This window comes from Accipiter gentilis, chromosome 3, assembly GCF_929443795.1.
Source record: "Accipiter gentilis chromosome 3, bAccGen1.1, whole genome shotgun sequence".
NCBI lineage: Eukaryota > Metazoa > Chordata > Aves > Accipitriformes > Accipitridae > Astur > Astur gentilis.
The window spans coordinates 4250543-4269292 of NC_064882.1; the positions used below are offsets into that span (position 1 = coordinate 4250543).

Sequence of the window (18750 nt, forward strand, 5' to 3'; positions counted from 1 at the left end):
TAGACTATTTTTGTCTCCAAAATTTGTCTTTATCACAATATATATTTATCCTCTGTGTTTATGAAATTGTTGCTCTCTGTGTACTCTTATTAGAAATAATGCTGCCAAGAAGAATGCCATTATTTAAGTACTTTCTGTATCAAAAGGAAAGAGCAAAAATTATTCAAAAAGGAATAGTTGTTAAAGAAAATGTGCTAATGTGTTTTTTCCTCTGGTAGGCCCAGAAGCACTGTGCATGTTCTCAGTATATAGAAGATGACGATTCAGTGTACTTACAGCACAAAGGAAAAGCATATTTCAGCTGTACAGTGTGCATCAAATGCACATCAGATGCTCCAGATCTTCAGTAGATCTCACTGCTGCTGATATAAATTTGAAGCAGCTCCATCACTTCAGTCCTGATCCCTCATCTTAGTCCTTCTGTATTGATCAGGTGGTAAAAAGTAGCCATATATCTGACTTAAAACAGTTACTGAGATTTCATTTATTCCTGTGAGGAGCAGAAGGGCTGTAAAACCTATGTGGCACAGAGCTGGTACGTCTAGCCTCCCACAAGGACCTTGCTGGCAAATTCTGGCTGAGGGATGGCACTTCTGAAGTGCTTCAGTTGGCACCAAAAGTTAAAACTGGTATCAGCCATAACTAGAGCAAGGAAAGCAAAACCTTCTGCTTTGAGATTTCCACCACTCTGCCGGCACTTAATGAAGAACTAGCACTAGAGAACAATGAGAACCGCAGGGTTGACTCTGGGTTACCCCAGACTTGCCACTGATGTCTCTGAGACAGGCAACTCCACCCCAACACTATTTTGAGATAAAACATTCATATGTATTGAAAGTACAGGATGCTAGAATTCGGCAGAAGATATTCAAATACTAAAAGTATCTGTTAAAACTGTAGAAATTTTGGACTAAGATCTAACCAGAGCATCCATAAAAGAGTTTACAAGTTAGTTGTCCCGGCTTGTTATTTGTCAAATTTTCAAAAAATGTAGTATGTTCAGAGCTCATTGCAATAATTTAATTTGCTCCTTCTGCACCCTACTTGAATTCAAATAAAAAAGGACTCCAAACTAGAAGTGATATTAAACTTCTTTTTTTTTTTTTTTCCCCTAGTCATTGAACAACTAAGGAAAACAAAGACTGAAATTTCATGGAACTAAGTGTTGTTTCATACAGTTTATCTGTCCTTAAGTGCTTTGCATTTCAGAGACCTTATCTATAAGATTTTTTTATGATTCAATTCTTGAACTGCCTACGTCAGTTGCCAACATGGAAAAAGACTGCTGAGCAGCTGACTCAAAAAAATTTATCATTCCTCTTGAACAACAAGTCAAACAGTTGCTAGTATGTGGTTTTTGTTTGTTTGTGGTGCAATACCTGGACATCTATACAGCTTTCTTGCCTGTGCAATATCTCCTTTACTTAGACGAGTACGCTGGCCAATGGCAGGTCGTATACCATTATCATCACGGGAAGGGAGAATGGTATCCAGAAACATGCCCCTAAAAAAAATAAAAATAAAAATAGACCCCAAAAACCCCTATCAGGTTTCTGTCATAAAACTGTCTGAGATTTAGGAATGTATAATGCTATTCTGTAAATCTAGAATTTACATTTGTCATAAATAAGAGGGTAAAATGCAGAACTTTAAATACAGAAAACATGTCATAAAAATTCCTCAGGTTGGCAAACTTTATGCAAAGTTATCAAAAAAGAATCTTCTTTCAGTACATCAGTTAACATACCAGCTTTTATATTTCTGTTAGACAACAGGAAGAAAATCTCTTACTACCATTAAGACTACACAGGAAAAAGGCACTGCTGTTAAGTACTTGCTATAGGGAAAAAAAATAAAATATGAAATTATATAAAAATACAGAGATTAGGCCCTAACACAAAACTCTTAATCACAAAGTTCCTATTTCTAGCAAAGTTATATACTTCTAACAAAGTATTAAAGCCTGACTTACATGTATAAGAGCAGGTAAAGTCAGGTATGCTTGCTAATCATTCTTCTGTCAGGTGTTATAACAGCTCTAACTCTACTCTAGCCACTGCTGCTTTTGAAACAGAAATGCTTACTTGCCAGCCTCTGCTTGCTTTACAATAAAATATATCAACTTACCATATGTGATTTTCATAACATTTACCCTAAATGACTAGACATAATAGAGAAGCACACTAGTTCCAAATGTGCAGTTTTATTCATGATTTCCCAAATTTTAAATATGATCAAAGTATCTTGGTAGTCCTCACATAAATTTTAAAAGAGTAAGGTACAAAACTAGGTTCTATTATCATGTTAGAGAATTTGAAAATCCCTCAAATCCCGTAAAATGGAAGTTAACAGATGAATATCTTTCTGTATTCTCTTTATTTTTTTAATACTCTCTTGTATATTTGTAGGGCTTTTATTGAAGACTAAAACTGGTATTTTCAGGCATAATGTAGCTCCAAAAATGAATGAACAGTAGGGATCTTTGTAGTTAGGAATACTGTTTATAAATACAGATTGGTTTTTAAATTATAATAAATGAACCATTTTGAGTATTGCAGGTACATACTGCTCTCTTTACCCAGTCAGATTTCTTGTGGCATCACTAGAAATTTGGAAAAAAACTCCCATCTCTGGATGTTACCCTAATCTAAACAGTGAAATAAACTACTTGCAGCATTATTCATTTTCTAGAAATATGGCACATTACTATTTCAAAAACATGTTTGTATCCATAAATTATAATTTTATTTTCCACTGTTTTTTAGTACAACCTGAAACTGATGCTATTCGTATTTTGAAAAATGTTTAAACAATCCTCCCTTAAATGCCTTAACACTTTAATAAGAGAACAACCTGTAACAGTTTTAATACAGCACGAACAACATTGCTGTGTGTGACTGGAACTTTATGGTGTTTTGTGATTTCTACTACTTATACAGGTGAGTAAAGTCTAACAACAAACAGCTGGCAATATGCCACACTGAGCATGACTCATGCTTTCAAGATAAATCAGTGCAAATCAATACAGGACCTCAAGGGTTTGCTGGTTGTTTTTAAACAGTATGAAGTAACAATCTCTTGTACCTTGGGGCAGGGCATGCGTACTCATAGCACTATCAGTTTTTGCCAGCTTGGAAAGTGGTGAGATCAGGGCCCACAAATCAAATTATCTTGATGTTGTCATTGCCCTAGGACTCTGGTGGGGTTCCAGGTTGTTAAATTACTCTATTTTATATAGGTTCTTATAATCCCTTCCTTAAGGTAATGGTAACTGTAACTGGATTAAGCAATGTGACTAATATCTACCTCATATGGCTCATTCCCATGCTCTTCCAGGGGTGACTTATGTGTATGGTGAATACATACTTTGGTAGGATTTTTTTTTTTTTTTAAATACTGTCATTTATATTGAGGACAACAAGCTTAAGAAATTTGCAAAGGCTGTTGAGGTTTCTGGTTGTCTTTGCTTCATTTCAGAGTCTCAGACTGTATAGTATTTTTGCTTTAAAAAGCATGAATTGGGGGAAAAAAGCGCTAAGCACATAATTTTCAAACTAGCATTTTTTTGCTGGGGATTTTTTGAGGTTTCTTTTAAGTTACATTACTCTGGTATTTTTAGAGATTAACTAGGTGAACTGCGACTTGGTATGAAAGATAACAGGAGACAAAGCGAAAGACTCCTTCTTCACTTACTCTCCAGAGCAGGGCTAGCCTATGGGCTCCTTGTATAGCTCCCCACAACCATGCAGAGTTTCAGAGCGAGCCCCACATGAGTTACTATGGAGTTGGGAATTGGTCAGCCTGCAACAGGCCAGAGCAAAACCAGCAGAACTCTTTATTATATGTTTTTGATGACAGTAACAACATGTACAAACAATAGAGAAGAGGCTGCAGCCTCTCTTATAAATGGTTGACTGCAGTCCTTAGCAAAGGCCGTGGCTTGCATGGTAGATGTCCTAGTACCATAACGTGTTCTACCTGCATAACCCATAGTTACTCAGACATTATGCACCAAAAGTTACTTCTCTTTACAAGAACAGATCATGTTAAACATAAAATTCCTAACTATTTCACTCATTTGTTTTTTCTAAATTCAAATTTTTGTGGAGACAAAAAGAAAGTGAGCATTATACGAAGTGACATTTCCAGATGATCTTGTCTTAAAATCTAAAGAACTGAAGCCAGATCAAAAGGCTTCTTTGAAAGTGAACAGAAAAAAAACCCCATGTTTAAAAATATAATTAAATTATTCTGACTTAAAATAAACAAGCTGTGCTTTGACTGCTGTAAGAATACTATAGTGCAAGGGATATTTTAAGCAGTTTTGGAATGCTTAAAGCATAGTTCTTAGCATCCACAGAGAGGAATAGAATTAAAAGTCAAAAGGTATAACCTGAGACTCCAACCTTGAGAAGGTGTTCCTGGCATAGTGCATGATGCTGTCAAAGTCATATGGTTCCCCAAGGGAGTTCACCTCTCCAGGCTCCATCTTCAAGAAGTTGTATTCCTGACCTACAAGTGATTGATAATCAGTTTCTTAATATATTTTTTTTTAAGATAAAAACCAAACAGGAGAAGAAAAACAGCAAAGATCCTAACCTAATCACTTACCGACATTCATAAATCTTAGCCATTTGGGAGTAACTGTGTGATTTTATTAACCAAGAGGGCAGACACGTCTTCTGAAACAAACATCAAATTCCTGTATTTGGCATTTAGAAAGACTGTTCTCATTCACCTAACCCACATAAAGGTCCCATACATTATGCTGCGCTTCACGTAGAATTCATAAAATTTGCTGGCTTGGCTCCTAATTCTAGAAAGAAATAATCTTGACAGCAAAGACCCCAGAAGAACCCTCCTCATCATAGGCTCGTTAGACTGGATACTAAAGAGACTTTGCTTCAGCAAAGTCTACTCTGTGAGCCCCCAAGTAATACAAACACTACAAAGTCACATTTTCAAGAACCAGCTGTTGCAACTTAACGAAAGCAGAAGAGGAACAAAAGAATTATACTTAGTTCATAATTCTAGACCAGAAGTTCTTTGTCCTAATCAGTGTATTAAGAAATGCAAAGCACCCTTTATTCCAATTCATGTTCCCATTGGTGTCTTGCAAAAAAAATTGCGGTGGCATTAACATTATTAACCAACATAATTTCCATAATATAACAAAACTCAAATGTCTTGGTGGTCATGAATTCCTGATCCCATTTAGTGATCCTCAAGCTCATGCCACACCACAAGAAGTGGTTTCATCCAGAAACTAGGAAGACAACCGAAAGGATAGAGCAGGAGGCTGAGGATGGCACTCCAGCTCATTTTCCCCATCACAGAAAAAGAACAGGGCAAGACCACTTATGGCATCTACACAAGTCAATGACACAGAGAAAACAAAAGGAAGGCTTGGATGCACATGCCCTTTCAGGACTTCAGAGACTTGTGGGAGTGTGTATTAGCTGCCAGTCATCTTCTAAGTCCTAGCTGAGGTGGCAAAGATGTCTTGCCTTTCAAATTTATTTTGTTTTAAAACATTTTCTGTAGGAACAAATACTCCAAGCTATCATTGGACAATTTCTGATTTGACCGCTTCTTGAGCGGAGAATTCCTGTAAGTCAAAATCAGTGTTTCACAAAGACCATGCACATTTATGAACACTGCAAATAAAACATGCCTAATTCTCTCCCGTCTTGCTCACACAACACAAGTGTGGGCACAACAGCTAGACTGACAAAGAGATGACAGTCACAGTTTAAAGTTCTCAGGTTCCTCAGATGCTTTGTCTCAACAATGCCAAGCCATTGGCTAAAGGTGCAAGCTCTGTAGGGGTGGGAACAGTGCCCGTCTTTATCACAGATTCAAACTCCTCAGCTTACCTCCCTGGTCTAAACCTCTTGGGCAGCTAAAAAGCTACTGATGTGTTTCACTTACCATTCAGTAAAGACTACAAAAGAAAAGCTCTTTCTTAAGCACAGAAACATGACTTTTAAAGGGTTTTAAAAGCAATAGCTTCCTTCAAAGTTTTTGAGCATGATTACTACTTCTCTCCTTCTAGCCAATACTATTTAACAGCTTGTTACTTCACCAGATCTTTAGAAAAGCTTATATTTTAGTTGCAGTATTTCATTTGCGAATCAGCTTGAGATCAGTCTAGCTAAGAGGAATAGCAGGCATAAATGCTCATTTCTGCTGTTCAGTTCATTTCTCCTATTCAGCGTTCAGTTGTAAGAGAGTTGAGCAGACAAAGGAAACACCAAAATTAAACAGACTTTTTTTCCCAAAATACATCTCAGAATATCTCACCAGGCTGGATGTTTTCTCTAATGATGGTGACATGGTCATCACGATCCGGTCGTGTATGTTCATGCCAAAAACCTATCACATGACCCAACTCATGGACAACTATACCAAATTTATCACAATTCTTGCCAATAGATATAGCCTGAGGACCATTTCCCCTTCGACCCACATAAGAACAGCACCTGTAATTAAAACACAAACACAGATGAAAGTTTTCATGCATATCTCTATAAACTCTATAGGAAATTCAGTTAAAATATGGGAAAATATTATATAAAAAAAATCAGCAGAACAATACACTATGCAATTTCTGCAGTCTCACAAAGTCTAGATCTAGTGCAAGAACAACTTATTATTCAGAATACCCAATAAGGACACATGAATGTTTGCGGGGTTTTTTTTCATTCAAGGTCTTCTTAAAAGATGCCAGCTATACTCAATAGAATTGTTGCTTGTGGCCTTGTATCTCAGAATGACACAGGAACTTCTTTTCACCCAAAGAAACAATAAAAATAAAGTTGACTGGACATACCACTTCACCCATGCATATCACTACTTTCTTGCCCATGCACACTCAAAAGGCATACAGAGGGAAGAGGAAAGAATAAGTAAAGCAAGCTTTCGTCTGTGCCATACTTCTGCTTTGTGTCTTGACAGCACTCACCAGACTTTAGTCACTCAGTTCTGATAAGTTTGCTTTATTTTGATCTGCAAAGTCACTCTACTTCATTAGTTCCATCGATAAAGGGTACAGAAATGATGCAAGTGAAATAGTAGTCCTTTAAAAAATGCACTTAGCACGCAGTTGAAAATTCAGAAGGAAGGTATCCTGAATGAGATGCGGAATCCTGGGATGCCACTGTGCAACCCCTCCTCATTTTTTGTTTCTCCGGCTATCACACAATGTGATTTGCAACAACAGTACATTAGGAAGTTGAACGGTCTGGATATATGCCAACAGTTTTTTTTCTCTCACTCCTGTTTTCCTGCAATAGGAACCTTAGGCCCAGAAAGCCATATTTTCACAAGAAAAAAACCAACACAAACAACCCCAAAAAAACCCTGCTTCAAAACTGCTCTCATGTTTCATTCCTTTCTGCTGCACTTCCATGATTCCAGTATAAACTTAGGGAACAGAGATGCCCTTTTCAGCATTCATACTGTCTGCATTTATCTGAGATGTCCACTTTTTGGTTAGAAAAAAGTCTGCTGACTATGCTAGGAAAAGGAGAGAAATGAGAGTAAAGCAAATCCTAGCAAAATAGAAGACAATTTCAGGTTTCGTACACTGATTCTCTGTTACCTCTGAAGATATTAAATATTTCAAGCCAGCATTATATTCCCTAATAAAAGCGTGATTTCCCTGATTCCCAGAGCAGATCTCTGCTCTGTAAATTCTGCCATCCGTCAGGTTGTCATGGTTTAACCCCAGCCAGCAACAAAGCACCACGCAGCCGCTCACTCACTCCCCCCAACCCAGTGGGATGGGGAAGAAAATCAGGAAAAGAAGTAAAACTTGTGGGTTGAGATAAGAATGGTTTAATAGAACAGAAAGGAAGAAGCTAATAATGATAATGACAACACTAATAAAATAACAGCAGTAATAATAAAAGGATCGGAATATGCAAGTGATGGACAGTGCAACTGCTCACCACCTGCCAATCGATGCCCAGTTAGTCCCCGAGCGGCAATCCCCCTGCCCCCACTTCCCCCAGTTCCTATACTAGATGTGACGTCCCATGGTATGGAATACATCGTTGGCCAGTTTGGGTCAGGTGCCCTGGCTGTGTCCTGTGCCAACTTCTTGTGCCCTGGCCGGGCATGAGAAGCTGGAAAATCCTTGACTATAGTCTAAACACTACTGAGCACCAACTGAAAACATCAGTGTTATCAACATTCTTCGCATGCTGAACTCAAAACACAGCACTGTACCAGCTACTCGCAAGACAGTTAACTCTATCCCAGCTGAAACCAGGACACAGGTGGAATGGAATTGTACTGAGCAGATCACCTCCACTCTCTCCCTCCTCCCTCTTTTTTTATAAAAACACGTTTTCTAATGCAACATTCACATAGCAGAATATATTTGGCCCTTGAGGAGGTTGATGCTAATGTGGTAAATGATCCTATCTTTCATATGTCTCTGGGCAATAAAGGAAGAGCAGCCATGGGAGCAATACTGACAGCGGATTAAATTCTACAGACTACATTTAGCTTGTTCCTCCTTTTCAGGTTTTGTGGTGGCAAAGACACTTTTCACTTTGGTTAGTTGGCTAGCTAGTCAGTCAGTCTTGGTTGGTCATCTTCATTGATTTTTGTTAGTGTCTAATACAACCAGAATTTTAAAATATGAATATTAGAGTAGTACAGCCATGGCATTTTAGCTCACAATACCTGTTCTTAGTAAACATATACTGGTTTTGCACTAATGGTTAAAATCAAAGATAGATATACCCAAAACCGATAGTAATATCTTAAAATTATCGAGGCCACACAAATTACATTATAGAGGAAAGTATTACTACAACAGTCTAGGAGGGTTGTATCAAGAATTTTGAAACTAATTTGAAAATACTCTTGGGAAAAATTATTCTTCACATTAAAATCATTCCTGGCTATCTCAACTGCTTCTCAAGTATTCCTACCTTTAAAATAAGTTAACACTTTTCTTCCTGCTTTAGATAGTTCCAAGGATAGGTATGAATCACTTTTTTAGGTCACAGCACTGAATCAGGCTCAGTGCTTCAGCTAGAGTTGTGCAATATCATGTTTAATTATTTTCTTAAGGTGCCTTCACCTCTCTTCAAGGCTCTCTTCAAAGCAGGTAGATAAAAACAATGATAATTTAGACTCCCTGCTACAATTCTGTGCCATTGTCAACGTTGCAGGTTTATGTGCTGCTGTTCCACACCACAGTAAAAGAAAATAAAGAACACCTGTGTACTGCTCTGTGTATTTCCCTCACTCTGTAGAAACTGTATTAACACAAAATTACTATTTACAGTATTTATGACCTCTTTATTTACCTTATGTGCCCTAAAAATACAGCACAGGTGATAAAGAGGAGCAACAGATAGCAGAAATAAGATTAAAATAAAAATTTAGAGCAGTTACACCATTTTATCTCATGATTCCACAGTGGATTTCACCTTTGCACCTGACACGCTGACATGGTTTTGCTTAACATATTTTTCAGACTGCACGTTTGCAGAATAAATACTATGGCTACAGGTGAATATGTAAACACAATTAAAGCACTACAGATATTTTCAATATCATTTTTACCCTGTTTTTTATCTTTCACAAGTCAGTAAACTCTTTGAATATGTTTCTGTTGTGCAATAAGGAAATTACCATAGTTCATATACTCTCTTATTCACTTGTGCTCACCCTGGGCAGAGAAGTACTGGGATCCCTAAGAGGGTTTGGGGATTTATGTTGTTTTGTTGGGGTTTTTTTAGTTGTTGTTTGTTTGTTTTTTTAAACCTCCTACACAGTGTTGTTTACTGTCCCATCCAACTAAACAAGGAATGCTGGAGTACACACTGTGCTCTGAGCCAAAAGTAGTAGAATTTGCAGTAACTCTTCATTCTCAGAAAAGTTCATTCATTTAAAAAGCCATTAAAGACCTTCTGTCCTCAGTACAGAATTCCCAATTCACTGTCACAGGCAGTTGCATTATGTGCACTGAATAAATTGGTCAAACACAGTTCCTAGGTCCCAAAACACAAAATCTTTTAGAAAACATTGCTCCTTATCTTTGAACACTTTGAAGCAAGAACTAAGATGTATCATTTTCCTTGGCAGTCTCCAGGAAACCATGGTAGAAAACACAATCAGATGAAGTAATCCACATTTTGTGAAAGCCTTTTACCATTTCCATATTAGGTGAACTTAATGAGTTAGGGCTTCCTACCTATGTTAAGGTCAGGTACATCATTATGGTAATTATGCTGTACTGACCTTAACTTGTACAAAGAGATAAAACGCACTGACAATGCCTGATGGTTATTTTAAAAACAGAAAAGCGTAAAACGCAGGCAGTCTGTTAGAATTCACATTACAGACTACTAAATATGGATAAACTTCCACTGATTCTTGCATAATTCAGGTTGGAAGCGACCTCTGGCAGTCTCCAGTTTAGCTTTCTGCTCAAAGCTGGGTCAGATATGAAGTCAGACCAGGGCTGCTCAGGTCTTTATCCAGTTGGTTCTTGAAAACCTCCAAGGATAGAGACAGCATAGCCCCTCTGAACAACCTGCTCCAATATTTGGCTGTCCTCACTGTGAAAAATTTATTCCTTATATCTGGTCTGATTCTCTCTTTCTTTAGCTTATGCCTGTTGCCTTGCGTTCTCCCATGAAGCTCTTCCACCATGAAGAGCCTGGCGCCCTCTTCTTGTTGCCCTCCCTATAGGAACTGAGGCCTGCTGCTGGGTCTCCCTAAAGCCAACTCTTCTCCAGCTGAGCAAACCCTGGACCGTCAGCATCTCCTCACAGGGCAAGTGCTCCAGCTCCTGAGCATCTTGGCAGCCCTGTGCTTAAGTCCTTCCAGGTTATTAATATCTTTCTTGTACTGAGGGCCCACAACTGGATGTAGGGTCTACCTGTAATCCAGCAAGTGGTGCGCAGAGAGGGATAACCCCTTTCCTTGAGCCACCACCAGCTGTGCTTCTGTTCACACAGCCCCAGACACTACTGGCTGCCTTTGTGGCCAGGGCCCATGGCCAGCTTCTGCCCAGCTCACTGCCCCATGGCCTTCTGCACAGAGCTACTCCTCAACCCGGCAGTGCCCATCCTATCTTGCCCTTCCTTTGCAAGTGCAGGACTTTGTATCTGACCTTGTTGAACTTCATAAGGTTCCTGTTGGTCACTTCCCCCAGCCTGCCTGGGCCCTTCTGGGTGGCAGCTCTACCACTGAGCCTATCCATCTGGTGTGTCCCCCAACTTGGTGTCATCTGCAAACTTTATGAGAGCATGCAACGTCACCTCTTCATGGGTCATTGATAAAGACGTTAAAAAGGACAGGTCCCAGGTTAGGCCCCTGTGATCCTGCACTTTCAGTCACTGTCTGAGTCCAAGCCATTAACCACAACCCTATAAGCCCAACCACACAACCGATTTTAACCTATCTAGTTCTTCATTCAATTATAATTCTGCAAAATACACCTTGGAGACTCAACACATTTGTTTAAATCCTGGAATTTAATTTGCAATTCAAAACCTTTAGGCTCTGAATACAACACATGATGGCAGTACAAGAGATTGATGAGAATAAAGTTAGGATAACCATGCATAATTATGAAAAGGCAGAACAAATCCTTTAGTTTAAAGCAGTTTAAACACTTCTGCTGAGTCTTCATGTTTACCACTGTGTGGAAACTCTATAGAGAAAAATTGCAGTGTAGAACTAAAGAACATTAATCATTTCTTATAGCTTAAAGCAAATCAATAGGTTATTAAGATTGTAGGTTGTGGAATATTTAATACAATTTCAATAGTTTTAACATGTTTATGTTATTGACTTCATATACATTACATGCTTCAACTAGCAAAGACATATTTGGTGGCTTCAAAATTTCCATAGATTTTCAGTATAATTTTTGCAAAATGATACTTTGCAGACAAACAGAGAGAAGGAAAAAAGGGGAAAAATAATAAATACGTATTCCAGATAGCACCCTTTATGATGTCCCCAGTTCTGCTTTTATTGACACTATTTGCAACAAGGGCAAAAAAATAAAACAAGAATTTAACTACAGTCTATCTCTTCCCATCCTTTTTACTTCATTTGGACCAAAAGAGGGTTTAACCTTTTAAGGTTGTGCACTGTATCTTGGAAAAGGTCAGGCAATAATTGTGCCATAATAGCAGAACAACAAAATGGCTAGTATAACACATTAAGTTATTAAGAGGATTTGTTTTTAGAAGAACATATGGTAAATAAATACCTAATTAACCAATTTACCAAATACAATTAACAATACCAAAAAGTTGATTGTTTCTTGAGAACAGAGGTGCTTAAGATCACCTCTGAAAGCTTTTATTGGTATTTCATAGATCAGATAGACTTTTAGGTGTTTGCAAAAATAATATGACATTTTACTATTATTGTCACAAAAAACAAGAGAAGTTGGGCATTATCCAATGTGTGCAGTGGCTTTGGGTACCTCATCTGACACATTTGAAAAAAATTTTTCTTCTGAAAAGAAAACATCAGCTGCAGTCTTTTACATAGTATTCCTCTAGGTGGTCTAACACTGAACACCTAAAACCCAGCACATTAGGTATTATTTTTTTAGCGCTGGCCCGCTCCTAAAAACAAGCAGCCAGATGGGTATGGTAATTCCCTTACAGTAGTTACTTAACAGATTTCAAGTGCTTCCCAGAAATTATAAACAAATTTATTGAGTATTTCTTTACATGCCAAAGAAAAATTAGAATTAACATCAAGTCTTAAAATAACAGCAGCAGTGCACACTCATAGAGGGTCATTAGGATTTGCTAGGTTGAGTGTCATGTCAAGCACACCAGATTCATCCAATTAAGCTACAAGATTCTGATCATTTCAACAACTGCATTGAGTCAAAGGGTAAGGAAAACTAAAATAAATAAATCTATGAAAAAAATTAATTTGCAATATCATGGGTGTGACCCCAGGTGTGTTTGGCAAAAGACCAAGACCTCTCTGTGCTGTATGACCACTTGTCATGCCCCTTAAACTTAGTCAATTGGCAGCTTTTAAAGCTCCTCATCTCTTTAATCTTTATTGCACCAGACAGCAGTTGGAGACAGTAACTATTTATGAATCTCTAATTCCATTTAATCAGTCTAGCTGATCAATGATGGTGAGCAAAGAGAAACAAATGACAGAGAAAGTGAACTGACTGAAACAATACACTCATTCTTTCAAGTAATACTATTTCACAGCTACTGTCAAAAACACTCTTAAATTAATATGAAGGAAGAGAGAATCGGGTAGGGTCAACGTTGCCCGTGTGATAATATAAAAATCCTCATAGACCACAACATCAGCTGCCATGGCACTGACCGTTACGAAGTTGTGGATGAAAAGCTGCAGAACTTCATAAACATACTAGGAATGCATATCATCACCTACATGTTAGACAAAGCAAGAGAAAGTTCACAAAATTCACGAACAAAATCTCCCTGAAGAAGCAGAGTTTTTCTCTTGGTGAAAACACGCCTCTTTCAATCACAAATACAACTCATTCTGTACAAAGGAGATACTGGCTACAACCTGGCTTGATGAATTTGCTTATTGTCAGGGATCAGTACAATCATGGTTACTAAATGTTCTGATTCACTGCCCTAAGAGGACCTGTTGTGATGGCAGAAGTGGCTACTGCTTCTTCGCCTGCTCCATGGAGACGACTACCCCAATATTATAAAAAACAGCCAACTGAGCCTGTTCCTCCGTCAACAGCTGCCTATCCCAGTGTATTAACACGCACCCCCCCCTCATTCAGTTTATGTTAATGCACTGTGTTTTAGACTAGGGCAACTGCTCACCTACACCTTGGTCACACCCATCCTGGAGGCCACGCCACAACCAGCAGAGAAGCTGTGTCAGCGGCTGTGGGCAGGAAGAGTGCCAGCTGCTAGAGTCAATCATCACCCGAGAGCATGAGTCAGCCCTAGTGCAACGGATTATTTAGCACAACTCTGAATTTCTTCTCATTCCATAAAAGTGACTGAGCGCCTTTTATAACATGTATACTTTCTTAAAGCTAAAGAATGCTGCAGAAGGGTACCTCAGGCAATGAATTTACCTGGTTCACCAACTTTAAGGACTTGCCTGTGAGGCCTATTTAATATAGGAGCAAGTTTAAAAAACATTAAAACATTCAGAGCTGTTCAGTCTACAATGTTTGGGGAAGCACGTGAAAGAAATTTGGTTTTCCTGTATCTCAGACAGCTTTGTCAAATACCCATACAAGAGGATATGGTAGTGATTGCAATAAGTCATCTGAAAGTTTTCATTAAAAGGGCTTAAGTCTTCCAGTGCAGACCAAAAATTGCCACAAAGTCAGATCAAAGGCATGCTGAGATGCCAGAACCATATGACTAATTGTTCTTTTTTTGCCTCACCATACAAAAAGAAGTTTGATCTTGTACTCGGTAATATTTATCAAGAGCATGTGACTATAGGTCAGCCCAGTTTGCTGACCCCTTTTTTGGCTTTCCATACAGAGAAGCGTACCGACTGTGTCTTCAGGCACTTACTATCTGATAACAAGAAACATAAGGCTAGAGAAGCAGTAGTGAATAAAGAGTGTTTTCAACCTGTTTACAAATTAAGTTTTCCTTGCCCTAATCAACTAGCTGCATAATTAGTTGCTGTAATAGGTATTAATGCCAATGTACACTGCTTTGGTAGAAGAATCGTAAACACTAGTATCTTAATACTATATTCTTATTCTCACATCTGCAGCTAATATGGGTATAAATGACTATCAGTAATTACAAAATTTCAAACTAATTGCTTCAGCTGTACTAAGAAACAATATTTCAATAATTAACTGTTCTCAAAATCAGGTTAAATTAAACAAGACATGATGACACAATTGCAGTTTAAGACTGCAATAGGTGAAATTATTCTGATGGGAAGGAAGGAGGGATCCAGCTGTAAAGCTTTTGATGTTTTTCCACACAAGCTGCCCATAAGCAAACTATAGAACCCTGATACAAAGTGGGGTATGAAGCAGGTTGGAATATTATATGAAGTGACGATAGAAAAGATGCTCTTTAAACTTGCAGTCTAAGAAAAGACTGCTAAATACCATGAAGACAAGCCTGGAATTGGTAGCTACTTTAACAGGTTAGAGAAGAGATCTGAAAAGGGAAATACAGAATTTTTTTCACGTCCTGAGATGGGGAAAACACAGCACATGCTGGAACCAGTGACAGGGTATTGGTGCTGTGGAAAGAACTCTGACTTTTATTTGGAGTCACATCCCAACTGATCACAAGTCAAATGTGGCAGCTGTTGAGAAATAGGGAGGCATCATGCTTAGGTACCCAAGTGGAAGAAAGACTACAAGATATATGAATTAGCTCTAGCACTGGCTTAGCAGAAGTAATGATTCATCTGGACAAACACACACTAGTTTTGAGTCCTAAATTTCAAGAAAGATGCGGGCTAGTTGAAAAGAATCTTAAAGAGAATAACAATGTGATCAAAGAGCTAGAAAACACAACTTACCAGGAAAGATTAAATGAATTAGGTGTTTTCTAGCCTAAAAGAAAATAGAACTGAGGGTGGGCATAATAATAGTCTCAAAGTATATAATAGATTCTTTCAAAAAAGAAACTGGAATAATTTATTTTCTATGGCCATGGTGAGCAGGAAAGAAAGTTAACGTACTTTAATTGCAGCAAGAAATATCTGGTTTAGCTATGACCACAAATACTGCGCCTGACTTCTTACATTTCTTATATTAAGGATACTGAAGAAATACATTTCCTAGCAGTCTGTAAAGTATTCATTTTTGCAGTTTTTTGAAACAAGTTAGACAAGTATATATCAGCAATGACTTAGGTATAGTCGTTTCTGTCATAAGAATACATTAGACATCTTTCTGAGATCCCTTGCAGTCCTATGGGTCTATGATAATCAAAACTTCTCTCTCATTCATTGCTGATATATAAACTCTCTCAAATTCAGGAAGGTCATGTATCTCTGATAACCAGCTGCTATATTTCAAATATGCTTTTTTCATCACTGCCCTTCTGGGATGAGCTTCCCATGAACTGCTGCAAGAAATAATGCATTATGGTCCTTCCAAATATCCTTAATGTTTACAAAAGCTCAATAACACTTCACTTGCTAGTGCGCTAATGCTGTCATCTCAGACATTTGTAGATATTGCCACCTGAATTTCCACATATATGACTGTATCTACTTTTTGTTTTACTAAATGTGTTATGTTTTGACTGTGTGCTCTTTGGGGCAGGGTTTATCATTTAATTTTTAATTTGAACAGTGCTAAGTACAATAAAGTCTCCCTCATCTGTGAATGTTAGCTGCCATGGTACTGCAAACAATAATGACACAATGTGCTAACAAACCAACACAGCTGGGTGCTATGGGAAAGAACTGAGATTAATTTCTGCTGGCCATGTAGCAGAAAAGTGTTTGCAGATGGTTTGGTGTCATTTTTGTCTGGGCTCTTTCCATGGAAAATCCTGCATCAGCACTGTATGACGGTGGTTAGTGCACAGTGGTTCCCATTCACCCAGGGAAGACATGTTCTTATTTATCTGGCTTTTCCTAAAATGGCTTATGGATTCAGGACCCTCAAAAAAGTCACTCAACTGCCCATTCTGTTTAGCCTGTTTTTTCCATCACTGGTGGACTGTTCATAGTCACACTCTTCCTTGGTTTTTTCCTTATTTTAAACTTGTTACAGCCTTTGTAAATTACTTAGAATTTGTAAAGTACCCATCAACAAAACAACGTTAACTGTAAAGGATAATGGTAACTTTGAAGGTAGGCACTGAGTATATTTCAACCTTCTGATTCAAATTGGTTATAATCCAGCCTTCACCCTAAATTGACTTGATTTCATGAAGCATCAACCAGCCCAAGGAACAGTGCTTTGGCTGGAGAGATTTTCTGTCATTTGGCTTTGGGCACTTTTAAGTTGTAGAATTTACTTTTCACAAAACCAAGATCTCTGTAGATATCCGCTCTTTCTAAAGCACCTGAGACCACTTATATTTTTCACACTCTTTTGTTTAGATTCACATTGCTTTCTACCTCTGTGAGTGCAGGGAATCATCACGATTATTCTCTGCTTCCCATTTCTCTTCCAGCTATATGTCAGCATCCTTGAATCCTATCTTACGGGTTGCATCATTAAGTAAAATAGCAGCCATGCTGGCTCAGAAAAAGAGTCCATTTCATTTGGCACTGTTTCTAACAGGGGTCTACAGCAGACCTACGGGAGCACAAGAACATGACAGGCAAGTTCACAGGTACTCCCATAGAATAAGCTATCCAATTGCAAGGATCTGTGGCTCAGAGACTTTCCAAGGCAAAGGTGACACCTTTCTTAAAATAGCCTAGGAGTGGGTTTTATTACGTTGTCCTATGCCTTAAGAAGAATGTCAGGAGTAATTTAAACAGTTAAGTCTACATGTAATTTTATGGGCTATAATTAACTACATTCAGGATCATTCCTACAACACAAGGAGGTCCCACAACTTCTATTCACAACCCTATCCCATAAAAATTCAAAAGTAGGCACGCAAAGTGTTCATTGTTCAGGAAGTCAGCAAGACAGAGAACTGTTCACTATGGAGCCTACAACCCAAACAGAAGGTGACTATCAGAAGTACAGTATTTCCACAGGTAGTGAGTGTTGTTCTTGGAAAATTAATATGATACACTCAGGAAGTTCACTGACCACTATATAAAACTAAGAATTCTGAATGGAATAAATAACAAACATAGCTGACTGAGTGTGCTGGTTTGGGCTGGGGTAGAGTTAATTTTCATCATAGCAGCTGGTATGGGCCTATGTTTTGGATTTGTGCTGAAAACAGTGTTGATAACACAGGGATGTGTTCGTTACCGCTGAGCAGTGCTTACCCGGAGCCGAGGCCTTTTCTGCTTCTCCCCCCACCCCACCAGTGAGGAGGCTGGGGGGGCACAAGAAGTTGGGAGGGGACACAGCTGGGACAGCTGACCCCCACTGACCCAAGGGATGTCCCAGACCATACGGCGTCATGCTCAGCAGATAAAACTGAGGGAAGAAGGAGGAAGGGGAGGACATTTGGAGTGATGGCGTTTGTCTTCCCAAGTAAGGGTTACGCGTGATGGATCCCTGCTTTCCTGGAGATGGCTGAACACCTGCCTGCCCATGGGAAGTGGTGAATGAATTCCTTGTTTTGCTTTGCTTGCGTGCGCAGCTTTTGCTTTCCCTATTAAACTGTCTTTATCTCAGCCCATGAGTTTTCTCACTTTTACCCTTCCGATTCTCTCCCCCAACCCTGACACAGGGGGAGTGAGAGAGTGGCTGTGTGGGACTTTTAATTGCTGGCTGGGGCTAAATCACAACACTGAAGCACTTGTGAGCAGAAATATCTGAAGATGGAACACCGCGATTAATGGAAAGCTGCGCTATTGAGAATAAAACCTGTTTTGTTTACTTTTACACATCAGTGACCTGGTGGTTAAAAAGTCTGAGCCAGGACATTCTAACAATAGAAGAGTTAAAATTACAATTAACAATTAAGCTGGAAAAGGAATATGGGATAGATTTCCATACATAATTCAGCAGTCAACATGTGACATGGAGAAAGCTAAGAATAAACAAATGATAAGCCTGAAATACCTTTAGAACAATACATATAAATATTAAAATCATGACAGAGATCCAAATATAAGTGTCTCATATCTATGTATATATAGCAAGATCATTTT

The 18750-nt window shown here is 38.5% G+C and overlaps 1 protein-coding gene across 3 annotated transcripts in view; it reads right to left on the minus strand.

The window, feature by feature from the left end:
• The window catches only part of TLL1 (tolloid like 1), a 141252-nt gene that overhangs the window by 52860 nt on the left and 69642 nt on the right, over positions 1–18750 (minus strand). For 2 of the 3 annotated variants that reach the window (XM_049833546.1, XM_049833556.1), the window contains exons 6-8: positions 6304–6482; positions 4407–4512; positions 1380–1504 (exon numbers count right to left, since the gene is read on the minus strand). In XM_049833546.1, the coding sequence (XP_049689503.1) occupies positions 1380–1504; positions 4407–4512; positions 6304–6482 (410 nt within the window). Of the gene's footprint in view, positions 1–1379; positions 1505–4393; positions 4513–6303; positions 6483–18750 lie in introns of those variants that run through there. The other variant, XM_049833565.1, reaches the window with a different exon arrangement.